The sequence below is a fragment of the Carcharhinus amblyrhynchos genome, chromosome 2 (genome assembly GCF_965287045.1).
Source record: "Carcharhinus amblyrhynchos chromosome 2, sCarAmb.v2.hapA, whole genome shotgun sequence".
In the NCBI taxonomy this organism is placed as follows: Eukaryota; Metazoa; Chordata; class Chondrichthyes; order Carcharhiniformes; family Carcharhinidae; genus Carcharhinus; species Carcharhinus amblyrhynchos.
Genome location: NC_137325.1, coordinates 71,600,523 through 71,616,213, shown reverse-complemented (window position 1 = coordinate 71,616,213; position 15,691 = coordinate 71,600,523). Strand labels below are relative to the sequence as shown.

Sequence of the window (15,691 nt, the reverse complement as noted above, 5' to 3'; positions counted from 1 at the left end):
GGAAAATGAGGCTGGAGAAGTAGTAACAGGAAACACGGCAATGGTAGTGGAACTAAATAGTTACTTTGCATCAGTCTTCATGGTAAAAGACACCAGTGAGATGCCAGAGCTTCAGGAGAGTTGGAGGCACAGGTGTGTGTAGTGGCTATCACTAAGGAGAAGGTTCTGGGGAAACTGAAAGGTCTGAAGGTGGATAAATCACCTGGACCGAATGGACTACACCCCAGGGTTCTAAAAGAGATAGCTGAGGAAATTGGTGTTGATCTTTCAGGAATCACTAAAGGCAGGGAGGGTACCAGAGGACTGGAAAGTAGCAAATGTAACACTGCTGTTTAAGAAGGGAGTGAGGCAGCAAATGGGAAATCATAGGCTGGTTAGCCTGACTTCGGTGTTTGGCAAGATTTTAGAGTGTATTATTAAAAATAAGATTGCAGAGTACTTGGAAGTGCATGATAAAGTAGGACTGAGTTGGCGCGGCTTTTTCAAGGGGAGATCATGTCTGACAAATCTGCTAGAGTTCTTTGAATTCTTTCTGGTTGTATCACAGCTTGGTATGGCTCCTGCTCTGCCCAAGACTGCAAGGAATTACAAAAGGTCCTGAATGTAGCCCAATCCATCATGCAAACTAGCCTCCCATCCATTGACTCTGTCTGCACTTCCCGCTGCCGCAGCAAAGCAGCCAGCATAATTAAGGAGCCCATGCACCCTGGACATTCTTTCCTCCGTCTTCTTCCTTCAGGAAAAAGATACAAAAGTCTGTGGTCACGTACCAACTGACTCAAGAACAGCTTCTTCCCTGTTGTCGTCAGATCTTGCATTAAGCTGACCTTTCTCTACAGTGTAGGTATGACTGTAACACTACATTCTGCACTCTCTCTCACTTCTTTCTCTATGAACAGTATGTTTTGTCTGTATAGCGCGCAAGAAACAATACTTTTCATTGTGTGTTAATACATGTAACAATAATAAATCAAATCAAATCACAAAGGTAACAAGCAAGTTGGTTAAAGGAGAACAAGTGGACATGACTTATTTAGATTTCTAGAAGACCTTTGACAAGATGCCACATAGGAGACGGCTAAGTTAAGAGCCCATAGTGTAAAGGGTAAGATCCTGGCATGAATAGAGGATTGGCTGACTGGCAGAAGGCAGACAGTGGGGATAAAGGGGTCTTTTTCAGGATGGCAGCTGGTGACTAGTGGTGTGCCTCAGGGGTCAATGCTGGGACCACAACTTTTCACAATATACATTAACAATTTGGAGGAAAGAATTGAAAACACTATAATTACATTTGCAGATGATACAAAGATATGTATAGGACAGGTAGTTTTGAGGAAACGGGTGGGGCTGCAGAAGCACTTAGACAGTTAGGAGAGTGGGCAAAAAATGGCAGATGGAATACAATGTGGGAATGTGTGAGGTGATGCACTTTGGAAGGAGGAATGGAGGCATTGACTATTTTCTAAATGGGAAAATGCTTAGGAAATCAGAAACACAAAGGGACTTGAGAGTCATTGTTCAAGATTCACTTCAGGTTAACATGCAGGTTCAGTTAGCAATTAGGAAGGCAAATGCAATGTTAGCATTCATGGCGAAAGGACTAGAATGATGCACTTCTGAGGCTGTATAAGGCTCTCAGACCCCATTTGGAGTATTGAGAGCAGCTTTGGGCTCCAAATCTAAGGAAAGATGTGCTGGCCTTGAAAAGGATCCAGAGGAGGTTCAGAAGAATGATCCCTAGAATGAAGAGCTTATTGTATGAGGAATGGTTGAAGACTCTGGGTCTGTACTCATTGAAGTTTAGAAAGATGAGGGGCTATCTTATTGAAACTTACCGGATACGGCGAGGCCTGGATAGAATGGACATGGAGAGGATGTTTCCCCACTCTCTGCCTTCTGCCAATCAGCCAATCCTCCATTCATGCCAGGATCTTACCCTTAACACCATGGGCACTTAACTTACTCAACAGTCTCCTATGCGACATCTTATCAAAGGTCTTCTGGAAATCTAAATAAATCGGGTCCACTGGTTCTCCTTTATCCAACTTGCTTGTTACCTTTGTGATTTGATTTGATTTATTATTTTCACATGTATTAACACACAATGAAACGTATTGTTTCTTGTGCGCTGTAAGACAAAACTAGAACCAGAGGGCACAACCTCAGACTAAACAGAGATGAGGAGGAATTTCTTCAACCAGAAAGTGGTGAATCTGTGGAATTCTTCACTGCAGAAAGCTGGGGAGGCCAGGTCATTGAGTGTCTTTAAGACAGAGATAGATAGGTTCTTGATTCATAAGGGGATCAGGGGTTATGGGGAAAAAGGCAGGAGAATGGGGATGAGAAAAATAGCAATCATGATTGAATGGCGGAACAGACTCATGGGCCAAGTGACCTAATTCTACTTCTATGTCTTATGACCTGATGGGAAGTCCCAGGTGTTGACCTTACACAGAAAATCTGCAGAACCCTCAATTACTTGAGGACAGGCCAGAGAAGATGTGGCCACTTGTTCCACATTTGGAATATGATAGAACTGTGACCATCCAAGTCAGGCCATTGCCCACACATACTGAACCCCTACCCAAGAAATCAATTCTTGATGGAAGTGTGTGGCTGATATGGCATTATCAATAAGTCTGAAACTTTGTTAGGTACAAAGAATATACGTATCGATAACAAAAAACCATGGTGCTGAAAGGTTTTGCAGCATGAAGCTGCCTTGAACCAATCTCTAGTTCTTACATGCTTACTGCATGGTTGCAGAAGTAAGACTATCGGAGAGAGAACACTCTCTCACTGGGGTGATCACCTACTCTCGGTTCCCATTGGTCCCTCAAGTCAAATGACCCTCTAATGCTGTACTGTCTTAAAGAGACAGACACCACATACACAGCACAGCACAGCCATTTACACTGCAGCAGCTGAAACTATGAATGGATTGTTACTTTCAACACCGAGCAATAACACTTTTCCAGCCATCCAAACAGGAAATTAATTCCAGTACAGAACTAACTTTAGTTAGCTGCCAAGTATAATGGATTAAGTAAAATGTTTATTACCTTGAAATTTCACACCCAACTGTAATGTTCGGAGTATTCTGCAGAGAATGGAGGTAGGACTGATTGAACTGTTGGTTTAATAGGCCCACTGTAGCTCTTGTAAAATAAAACTGTTTTGCAGTTTACACTTGTCTATGGCCATAAACATAAACAGCATTCTTCACTTTATGAGCAATTTTTAGTTTATGGCTAAAATTCGCTATTATTGGAAAATGGCATGTATAGGCACAAAGTTTGTGGAAGTGATTTGTTCCAATTTAAAATTAGCCATTTTTTCTACATTAGCCACCGGCAACCAGTAAGTTTTGAGTTCATTGATACACAATTGTGTGTGTGGAAAATGAGTAAGTATTGTAAGATAATTGCAGGTTTTTTTTGATAACCATGAACATGAGAAGTCAAGGTAAACACATCATCAGTGTTTAGTACATGTTGTAAATAGACCTGTTTTCAGAGAAAAATTATATTTCTGAACCACGTCCTTCATGTTAAATGTTCTGTTCGATGTTGAAACGAAACAGTGCATTACCAACAGTTTTATACCATTCGGGTTTTTGAAGTAAACAGAACAGGAAGAAGAAAAAAACAAAATTCCTTATAGCTTAGAAAAAATGAATTTCAAATATTATGGCTGAATATATACCGATAAGATGTACCTTCCGGAAAGAAAAATATGATCTAGAAAAGAAAGGGGAATAAAACTCATGTCAAAGGCGGAAAATAAAAACTTGAATTTACTGCTGCTGATTACAAGTGAGGGAATAGGAAGTTCAATGAATTACAGCACAGTCCAGACAGACAGGAGAAGAATTTCCTCCCACTGCTCTGAATTGAAATAATTTCAGGCAGTCTCCTTGTGTTCAAGGATCCACAACACAGGTCTGTCCCAATTCACCATTAAGTCAGCTAACCACATTGTGGAATTTGGCAAATGAGAGGAATGGAAATATCACATAAGACTGAGAGGGGCTATTCTGAGGTTATAAATTCAGGATGTTGTTGAACAGAACAGAAAAAAAAACATCTAACCTGCACTTAACTAACATTAACTCAATTTATGGTTGCTTAACACAGAAGGCAAAAGAAAGGTGCTCAAATGATTTGACCTGACATTTCAAATCTCGTGGAACACTGAAAATATTGAATGTCTATCAGTTTTCATAATAATAAAGTAGGTCGAGTCAGCAAATAAATGGGACAAAAATGTACATCCTAGTATTGGGTGATCTCAATAAGAAAAACAATGACTGAAGAACTACAGTTGGCCTCAGTAACCTCTGGTTTGGCAAATGGCAAAACTCTGATGGCTCTTGTTGGAAGCATAAATCTCAATAAGAACAGTGTACATTCAGCTATAGTGCCCCCATGATTAATACGCCTGTTAGCATTCACTGTAAAGGCTCATTCATGAATAATACCTTACCAAAGAGTTCCCAGTACCATGTGAACTGCACAAAGTCAGTGACTTCAATAGCGGGGAAGAAGGGAAAGAAAATTCCACATCATTTATAATTTTTCCGAAAGAATATCAACGTCAGAAACAGAAAATTTCTAGAGCCACTTTAAAACTCACTGTTTCCAGACCCAAGAGAACAAGGAGTGGGATTGTTGTCATTCCTCCCTGAATCCATTCTTCCAGGGACACTGTACCATCATGGTCATAATCTATCTCCTCCATCATCTCCTGAAGAATCTGTCACAGAGGAGAATCAAAGGCTTCCGTTAACCTTGCATACAGCTGAATTTACATGAATACTACATAAACCCAAAAGTTTAAATCTGGTCTGGACCAGAATTTAGATGTTTAAAAACAACAATGTAGCTGAAATTTGACTTCTTAAGCATTTCCCATTTATGATTATATCTAAAATCACATGCCTGTACTTGCCCTCAACAAATCAAAAGTTCGTTTGTCTGAAGTAGTACAGACCCACTTTTTGTTACATGTTTGGAACATGCAGAAAATTGAAGTGACTTGAAATATAGCAGTTTGTGATGAATTATCCAATAAATGGATTTTGAGCCACGTGCTCACTGTTCAATATTTAAAATGTTGTTTGTTTTATTTCCCACATCTAGTGGTGCACAAGGAAGATTTTCATCAGTTCTCATAATATGTCTTCGTGGAACAGGTTGCTAGCCTGTCGCCAGAGACTTGCAGCTTGGGGTGGGGGGGTGGTGTGGAGGGTACTTCACATCAAGCATAGCTGACCAGGAATCTCTCTTGCTCTTATTGCCTGCCATTGGCATGAGTTGAAAGCATTTTGTAGGTTAATACTCAATCTGTGGGTTGCTTTATCAACGCGCCTTCCTTGGCCATCAAGTACCAGGTTGGGACTCACACCCGGAGCTTCTGGCACAGGGGCAGGGATGCTGCCCACTGTACAACAAGATCTTCCTTACTTATAGCATGCAGTCCCTTAAAAGTAGTTGTGGATATTCAAATCTGGAGCCATCACTGGGTGTGTAAATGAGCAATGATATTTCCCATTAGTTTTATTGTAAGTATAGCCATATTTACAGAAGTTGTTTGTTTTCTTCTTCTTTATTTTGGTGGTCAGGACAATCAGCAATGCAACAGGCCAAATTTTCAGCCAGATGGAAGGGCTCTGTGTCTTAGCCAAAATGGCGCTGAAACCCCAATTCAAGAAGTCCCATCCTAGAACCCCACAATCCATTCACCTCCTCAATTTCACGTGAGAAGGTGAACGGAGGCAGGATGAATTCCACATTCCACAATTTATGGAGGCAGCGGCACATCTAAATGAGCAACTACCTTCAGTCAGAAACAATTTTTGTTACCTAGATTTCTGAAACATAACCTGCAAGCCTTACAAACTTGAGGGAAAGGTCTAAACCTATTGGAGTTATTTGAAGAAGTCAGGTACCCTTTTGGAGGGGTCCTGGTACCCCATTGGGATTGTTAAAAGCAGATACGAATGTGCATAAAAAGTGGATATGGTTTGTGAAATTGGCAATCTGTCGTCATTTAAATTCTCTATTTTCTTTTTGCAACAAAAAACTGCCACTGGAGAAAAATATAATCATGTAATTTCAATAGATATTTTTGACATATGTCTGATGGTTATCATTATAGGATTAATACAGCTTCCACCATCTATTATTATCACAGTGGTTCACTGTTTGATTGCCAGCTACAAGTGGTTATAAAGGGATTGGAGTCAGGCTATGAATGAAAATGTTTGTTTTATAAAGGAATTATGTACTCAAAAGGATTTCAATGTTTTGAATGAGCTTTTATCAATGAGAGTGATTTTTTAATGTAAAATCTTTATTTAATCTCAACATGGCTTCTGGAGTTTGTCCAGGGTGGATACTGATTGATTTGGCATGAAGGGTGTGAAGGCAAACGGTGATGGTTTGGGCAGGGGTGCGGAGGGGTATATGTGCTCACGAGTTGGTGTGAAGTTGGTATGGGCTATAAATGGATATGAGGATGAGGGAGCTATATGGTTTGGCATGAATTGGCACTAAAGTGGCATGGAGGCTTTGAAGGGCATGGGGACAGGGGCAGAGGGGATGTGGTAGTTTGAAGTCTATGGCAGTGAGGTGCATGAAGTGGCACAGATGGGGCATCTGGGAGCGAGAGGTGAGGGCTAGAAGGCTTTATTACTTCTAATATAACTTGGGCTCCCCAAGAAAGTTGTTTTTTTTAATTCATTCATGGGACATAGGCATCACTGGCTGGCTAGCATTTTTTGCCCATCCCAAATTGCCACTGAGAAGATGGTGGTGAGCTGCTTTCTTGAATTGCTGCAGTTTATGTGCTGTGGGATGACCCACAATGCCTTTAGGAAGAGAATTCCAGGATTTTGATCGCGCGACTGCGAAGAAATGGCAATATATTTCCCAGTCAGGATGGTGAGTGGTTTGGAGGGGAACTTGCAGGTGGTGGTATTCCCATATATCTGCTACTCTTGTCCTTCTAGATGGAAATGGTCATGGGTTTGGAAGGGGCTGTCTAAGGATCTTTGGCAAATTACTGCAGTGCATCTTGTAGGTAGTACAAACTATGTAGTGTCAATAGTGGAAGAAGTGGCTGTGGTGCCAATCAAGTGGGCTGCTTTGTCCTGAATGCTGTCAAGCCTCTTCAGTGTTGTTGGAAATGCACCCAGTTAGACAAGTGGGGAGCTGTCATAAGCTTCAGTTTTGTTGTATCTTTTCTGAGTGAAATACTTGGAGACAATTGAACTGTTTAGATCGAGTAACCATGACAGCAATCATGATGCCCTAACAGAGAGTGCTCCCATCTGACTGAACAAGTGATGAGGCACTTTAATTCAACATATCAATATTTCATAGAATAACTAATCAACTAAATTACCAGGTGATTAGTTGTTTTATGGAATACAGATATCAAGAATGAATGTCTCATCAATGTGTTAATTTTTGCTACAAAACAGGATTGAATGTTTCTAATTCAAATAGATTTACCAGGTCTGACTATGGATCTTAGGTGGAGTTTTTTTTAAACTGAGTGTGTTTTAAGAAAAGTTTTATCTCTTAGAATCTCACTTTGATTCCCTTAGCCAGTTGGAGAGGAATTTCCCAGAGATTTGCCCAGCTGTATTTTTTTCTTGGTTTTGCCTTTCAGCAACAGTATTTACATTTAGAACTTCCTGTGCCTGTTGGGGAGCACGCTTACAGGAACAATAGGTACCCATGTTGCACCTTTTATGTAATATGCCATCTCAAAATGCTTTACAGGAAGGTTAACAAAATTTGACACCAAGTCACATTAGAAAAGTAAAGTAGTAAAGTTTGAGGAGCATTTTAAAAGGAGGGGAGATAGAGCTGTGGAGAGAATTCCAGGGCTGGATTTTCCAAATATTGCACAGGTCCCACTACCAGGGGTTAACAACATGTGGGTAGGAGGGGACAATCCTAATTCGGCAAGGTTGGGGTGGGGGGGGGGGGGGCATGGTGTCCCAGGGCCACATGTTATGGGCAACAGCTAACTAAATGTGAGAAGTTGACGCAGTGGTGAGGTGGGAGAGGGGAAAATACAAGGTGGAGGAGGGAATAGAGGCAAAGAGTGACATGGGAGGTGGGAGATTGTGGGGTTTGAAGCATAGTAAGGCTGGTTACTTTGGGCAGATGACACTAATGCCATGTGGTGAGCTGCTTCATGAGCAGGTACTCCCAAAAGGGAGTACCCTCTCTTGGAAACTGCTAGGAGGTCTCCATGTTTAACTGGTAGTCCTACATTGCAGTGGAGGGCCTCCCGTGGCTGCTAAAATTCAGTGAAGGAAGAGGCCCTTCATTGACCACCTAAGTGGTTTAATTAGGTTCTGGGAAGGTGGGCAGTCTGCCAATTTCTCCACCAGCAAAATGGCATGGTGGCAGACAAGAGCTGTCCCCTTGCACAAAATCAGGGAAATCCCACGTATCTCACTCACCAATGTCAAGTAATATACTAACAGAACATTGCTGCTGCTAACCGTTTTTAACATAAAGGACATAAATCATCTTTTTAAACGTTTCAGTGCCCACAAGTCTTTGCATCATTTTCTCATCTAGGTTATGTTACAATGATTGTCAATAGGTTTCTGAGAGCAGTGCCTTTTTTATTTTGACTTTAGAATATTGAAGGTAAAATCTCCACAAGAATGTTTCATTCTAAGTGAGCAGGAAAAAGGTTTCCTTGATATATCGTACAGCAGTTAATTTCTAACTGATTATCGATCAGGGTAAGAATCTTTCATTACAGGGGCCAGAACTTGAGGAAGTACACAAAATACAAGTTTAAAAGGTGGTAGTTTTTAAACTGTCAGTGGTTGAAATCAGACATTTTAAGATAGCTCACTACTTTCTCATAGATTTATTGAAGAACATCAAGATTTGTAAATTGATTAACACCTCATTTTGGATTACAGTGACGTAAGCTCAACTTCAGCCCTCTAGATTAGCAAATGCAATAAAAACAAAATTGGAGATGAAAAGGGCTGTTGTATTTTCATGTGCAATTAACCCATGTGCATCCCTTTCAATGCAGGCAGCACATAGACATCATGCACCTGCTCATTTATATGATAGATGCATAAAGCCCAACGCTAAACAAATTATCAAGTGGCTGCACATCTCAACAGGGGACACAAGTATGTGTGAGGCTAGCACTACTTCAAGCCACTTATACCTCAAATAGGAGATACATTCTGGCTGCAGTAGGTGCTGGGCAGATGAGCAAACACTGACTAATGGCAGAGAACATGCCCCTCAGTGTGGTCAGATATAGCACTGATAGCGTCAGGATACGGGATGGACAAGAGAGAAATTTCTATCTGCAGCTAGGTGGCCAGGAGGCCTTCAGGACAAATTTAGAGAAAACAGAGGGTGCAATAGCCATTACAATCAATGCCAGCAGTGACCTGAATGATATGCTGCAAGAATTTCACTGAACACAGATGAATGGTCAAGACTGGTGAATTCATCACAAAGGATTTGGATATTTCGGGATGAAACTATGTGTCTCAATCACTGTTCAATCCGTCACTTTCCCTATCTCTTCACTCAGATGCCAACAATCTGCGTCAATCATAGATTTCTCTCATCCTCACACACTTAGCACTCCTTCATGCCTCACATCTACATCTCAGTTTGCACTCGCTGTTAGTTATTCACCTACAATAGCTTCATCACCCAAACACAATTCCCCAAACTCACTGACACTTTTCCCTTTCTCTGACAGGACAAGGTGGCACAAAGCTGAAGGCAGCAGCATCTAATCAATCGGAATCCTCATCTCAATGGACAGCATAGTGTTCTCCATTACTGGAGCGGCCATGACTGAAGGTTTGGCTAACAGCAAGGTTGAATCATCAAAAGGTGATGGTGATCTTGCACGTAATGCTCATGCGTGCATGTAACCTCATCTTCAATCTCTTGCAGTCTATAATCTGGACACTTCTTGCTTTCTCCTCATTCCCTCGTCACATTTTTATTTGTTCATGTACCCAAGAACTGGCAGCTGACCAGGCATGGTGACAGAATGGGAAGACAGTGGAGAAGAAAAAACATGGTCATTCATTTCATATTTGTTGCCACCAGGTCAGATACTGAGACCATGCATACTTTAGAGCATAGCTTAAAGGCTATGGTGATATATTCGGATTGCGAAGATGTGCCCTACAAGCATGCCTGTGCTTGTGTCGCACAAATCTGCTATCCGCTCCCAGGAGATAGCATTCAACCTTCCACCCCTGGCATTCGATTCCTTGCTGTAGTCTGTCCACTAACCAGAACAGGTTGCTGTTACCCATATCAAAATTAGTACCATTTTAATACAGCTGACAAATGATTCAGGAGACAAGGAGAAAAATTCCACTGAGTTACGTGGTCCCCTAAACTGATGAAGAAAAGTCTTTCATTTTCAAGCTAATTCCCAATTGATTAACTGAATTTGAAGAGATATTGGCCTTTACGTTTGAATGAGGGAAATAGCTACATTTCATTTTCATTGTCGCATGCAAATTGCACAATGAGCAATTCTTGATAGTATTACACCACTTTGTTTAATTTTATTGACATATATTTATGCAATTTTCAAAGGGTGTGTTTACTTTTGTGTGTTCTTTAAAGATTTTAAAACCCCAATTATGTGGGGCTTTACCTCAGTTTCATACCATAGGCCAAGTGCCTCAAAAATTCCAGAGATGCATTTGTCAAATTTGAGACCCTGCCAATAAATCACATCAAGTTCTTCAATTTGTGGCTAATTGTACACTTTACATTGCAAGTTACCAGTAAGTATAAAAACTGCAAGCTAGCCACATATAAAATTTAGGGTTGAAATATTTAGTAACATGCAGCTAAAGGAGGAATGTAATAATAGTATATAAAAGTTTTTTTTAATATATTATTTTTCTAAGTTATTTTCTTCCATTTCTTTGGTATGGATCTTTTGGTTTGAAGACCTCTTCCTAGATCTGATGAAGCAGCCTCTAGAAATTGCACAGTCAATGTCCTGGTGATCAGCTCTCCAAATTTCCTTGCTTTTCCCTCAGGAGAAGCCACTGATTTCTACAAACTACATCACCACAGAGTAGGAAGTCCCATTGTGTGGGAAAGCACCCCATAAATCTGCTCCGTGCATCTTCTTAGGATTATGAATCTAAACAGCATACACTGCGCTCTGTTAAAATGATGTATTATGCATAAATTGTTTCAAAGTGCAACACTAGATCATTAAGGTAAGTTACACTAATTAAAAGAGGTCAAGTTATTGTACTAGAGTAAAGCAGATTCAAATCATTTTCATAAAAGCTCTTCACTTAATGTCGAGTTATATTTTCTGCAGTGTGCATGTATAGTAAGAGCATTTTAAGGAAGAGCATAGCTGAAGTCAATTTAGTAAAAAAAATTTCTACATGAATGCATTTGGTGTTCACACTTTTAAAAACTGCCTCAAAATATTTCAATTTTTAATATTTTCGTTTTAGTTCTCAAAGAATATAAATTGATATGTTTTGCTTTTATTCATTGGATGTGGGCATCTCTGGTGTGGCCAACATTTATTGCCCATCTAATCATCCCAGAGAAGGTGGTGGTGAGCCATCTTCTTGAACCACTGCAGTTCATTTGCCTAAAGTAACCCCAGACTGCTGTTATTTGATTTTAATTTGATTTGATTTATTATTGTCACACATATTAACATGCCGTGAAAAGTATTTTTTTTTGCGCACTATACAGATAAAACATACTGTTCATAGAGAAGGAAACAAGAAAGTGCAGAATATAGTGTTACAGTCATAGCTATGGTGTAGAGAAAAATCAGCTTAATGCAAGGTAAGTCCATTCCAAAGTCTGATAGCAGCAGGGAAGAAGCTGTTCTTGAGTCGGTTGGTACGTGACCTCAGACTTTTGTATCTTTTTGCAAAAGGAAGAAGGTGGAAGAGAGAACATCAGGAGTGTGTGGCATCCTTAATTATGCTGGCTGCTTTACTGAGGCAGCAAGAAGTGTAGACAGAGTCAATGGATGGGAGGCTGGCTTGCGTGATGGATTGGGCTACATTCACGACCTTTTTGTAGTTTCTTGCAGATTTGAGCAGAGCAGGAGCTATACCAATCTGTGATACAACCAAAAAGAATGCTTTCTATGGTGCATCTGTAAGTGTTGGAGAGAGTCATAGCTGACATGTGAAATTTCCTCAGTCTTTTGAGAAAATAGAGGCATTGGTGGGCTTTAGCTATAGTGTCAGCATGGAGGGATACCAGGACAGGTTGTTGATGATGTGGACACCTAAAAACTTGAAGCTCTCGAGCCTTTCAATTTCGTCCCCATTGATGTAGACAGGGGCACGTTCTCCTTTACGCTTCCTGAAAACAATGGCAATGACAATGACAATCTCCTTCGTTTTGTTGACGTTGAAGGAGAGATTATTGTTGCTGCACCAGTTCACCAGATTCTCTATCTCATTCCTGTACTCTGTCTCATCATTGTGAGATCCGACCCAAAACAGTGGTGTCATCAGCAAACTTGAAAATCGAATTGGAGGGGAATATGGCCGCACAGTCATGGGTGTACAAGGAGTATAGTCAGGGACTGAGAACACAGCCTTGTGGGGCACCAGTGCTGAGGATTATTGTGGAGGAGGTGTTGTTGCCTATCCTAACTGATTGTGGTCTCAGAGTTAGGAAGTTCAGGAATCAATCGCAGAGGGAGATGGTGAGGCCCAGGCCACGGAGTTTGGAGTGAGTTTCATGGGCATATTAGTGTTGAAGGCTGAGCTGTAGTCAATAAATAGGAGCCTGACATAGGTGTCCTTGTTATCTAGGTGTTCCAGGGTTGAGTGCAGGGCCAGGAAAATGGCGTCTGCTGCGAACCTATTGCGGCAGTAGGCAAACTGTAGTGGAAACAGGTAATCCAGGAGACTGGAATTGATTTGTGCCATAACTAACCGTTTGAAGCACTTCATAATGATGGATGTCAATGGTGATGAAGGAACAGCGGCAGTATATTGCAAAGTCAGGACAGAATGTGAACTGGAGGGCACTTTGGAGGTGGTGGTGTTTTCATGTATCTGCCGTCTTTGTCAATCGAGGTGACAGAGGCTACCTGTTTGGGAGTTCCAGGCAGTGACAATCTCCAACTGGAGAAGGACTAACTACATCCCCTTAGAATTCACTGTCATTACGTTTGTGAAATTTGCCACCATTAACATCCTGGAGGCTATTATTGGCAAGAAAGTTAACGTAATCGGCCATATTGTGGCTACAAGAGCAAGTCGTAGGCTGGCAATCTATAGCCCATGCAGCTTCTGACTTTCCAAAGCCTGGAACTAGTGGGGCATGAATATTACTTGCCACTTTTCAGCCAAATTCTAAATGTTGTCCAGGTCTCGCTTCATTGGGCAGAATTTTGTCAGTGGCATGCTGTTCCCAACTTCTGGTTTCCTACACAATTATAATTTAAAGTGCTTGGGAAATCAGGAGGTGGTAGTATAGTGATATTCTTACTGGACTAGTAATGCACAGATCCAGGGCAATACTCTGAAGTCCTGGGTTTGAATGCCATCACGGGAGATGTTGGAATTTGAATTTAATAAACACTTGGCATTAAAAAAATTAATGATGACCATGAAACCATTGTCAGAACATATCTGGTTAACAAATGTCCTTGAGGGAAGGAAATCTGCTGCCCCCATCTGGTCTGGTCTGCCTGTGCATTCCAAAATGGCCTCGAAAGCCACTCAGTTGTATCAAACCACTACAAAGGGTGAAGTTGGGCGGACCTTCCACTGTTGACCTAGGCAGCAGAGACAGTGGCAAATGCAGCCTTGTCGACCCTGCAAAGTTCAAACTAACATCTGGGGGTTTGTCCCAAGACTGGGAAAGTTGTCTCACAGATTAGCCCAGTAACAGCCAGATGTAGTCATACTCATGGAACTATACCTGACCTATACACCACAACCACCATCCCTGGTGCACAGTGGTATATAGTTGGGAGGAAAATGTTCTAGGAGTCTTAAACATTGACTCTGGACATCATGAAGTCTCATGCCATCATGTCAAATATGGGCAAACGTACTTCCTGCTGATTACCACTTAACACCTCCCCATAGCTGATGAATCAGTATTTGCCATGTTGAACATTCCTTGGAGGAAGCACTGAGGATGCTCGGTAGCACCACCACAGACCAAGCTAGCTAAGACCAAAAGGACATATCTGCTGGGCTTCATCTGTGGCAGATGGCTAAGGAATCAACAAGAGTGAAAAACATACAAGGGGCAGAAAACAACCTCACTAACCTGCCTGCGGCAAATGCACCTGTACATGACAATATCGGGATGACCACCACATAATCTTCGTGGAGACAAAGTCCCATTTTCACACTAAAGATGCCATCTAGTGTGTTATGTGGCATCACCACTATGCTAAATGGGATAGGCTTTGAACTGTTCAAGCAACTGAAGGCTAGGCATCCATGAGGTGCTGTAGGGCCAGCAGCAGCAGAATTGCACTTAACCACAATCTGTAACTTCATGGTCCAGCTTATCCCCCACTTGACCATTACAATCAAGCCATGGGAATCAACCCTGGTTCAGTGAAGCATGCAGGAGGACATGACAGGAGCAAAACAAGGCATTCCTGAAAATGAGGTGTCAACCTGGTGAAGCTGCAAAACAGGAATACTCCTTGCCAAACAGAATAAGCTGTAAATACCAGACAGAACCCGGAGATGCCACAACCAACAGATCAGATCTAAGCTCTGCAGTCTTTCCACATCCAGCCATGAATGGTGGTAGACAATTAAACAAGTTACTGAGGAAGAGGCTCCACTAAAATCTTCATCCTCAATGATAGGGAAGCCCAGCACATCAGGGCAAAAGAAAAGGCTGCAGCATTTGCAACAATCTTCAGCCAGATGTGCCGAGTGGATGATTCATCTTGACCTCCTCCAGTGGTCCCCAACACCTCAGGTGCCAGATTCCAGCCAATTTGATTCACTCCACATTATATCAAGAAAAGGTTGAATACCGAATACTGCAAAGGCAATGGGCCCTGATAACATTCTGGCAATAGTACTGGAGAAGTGTGCTCCTGAATAGCTTCAACCCTAGTCAAGTGTTCCAGTACAGCTACAACACTGGCATCTACCCGGCAATGTAGAAAACTGCCCAGGTATGTCATGCGCACTAAAAGCAGAACAAATTCAACCCAGCCAATTACTACCCCTTCACTCTACTCTTGATCATTACTAAAGTGATGGAAGGGATCATCACCAGTGCTATCAAGCAGCAGCTGTTCAACAATAACCTGCTACTGATGTCAGTTTGGGTTTCACCAGGGCCACTCAGCTCCTGACCTCATTGCAGCCTTGATTCAAACATGGATAAAAATGTTGATTCCTTAACCACCTGCCACAGATGAACTCCAGGGGGTATTTGAGATTGAGATTGACTGCCCCTGAAATCAAGGCAGCATTTGACTGAGTACAGAATCAAAGAGCACCAGCAAAACTGAAGTTATTAGGAATCAGGGGAAAGCTACCCCCTATTCGGTGTCATATCTGGCGCAAAGGAAGATAGTTGGAGGTCAATTATCTCAGTTTCAGGACACCACTGTAGGAGTCCCTCAGGGTAGTGTCCTAGGCCCAACCATTTTCAAC

At 41.6% G+C, this 15,691-nt stretch overlaps 1 protein-coding gene across 1 annotated transcript in view; it reads right to left on the bottom strand.

Moving 5' to 3' along the window:
- dgkb (diacylglycerol kinase, beta) overlaps positions 1–15,691 on the bottom strand; it is a 677,279-nt gene that overhangs the window by 494,099 nt on the left and 167,489 nt on the right. The window contains exon 8 of the mRNA XM_080216552.1: positions 4,636–4,755. Within this exon, the coding sequence (XP_080072678.1) occupies positions 4,636–4,755 (120 nt within the window). The remainder of the gene's footprint in view (positions 1–4,635; positions 4,756–15,691) is intronic.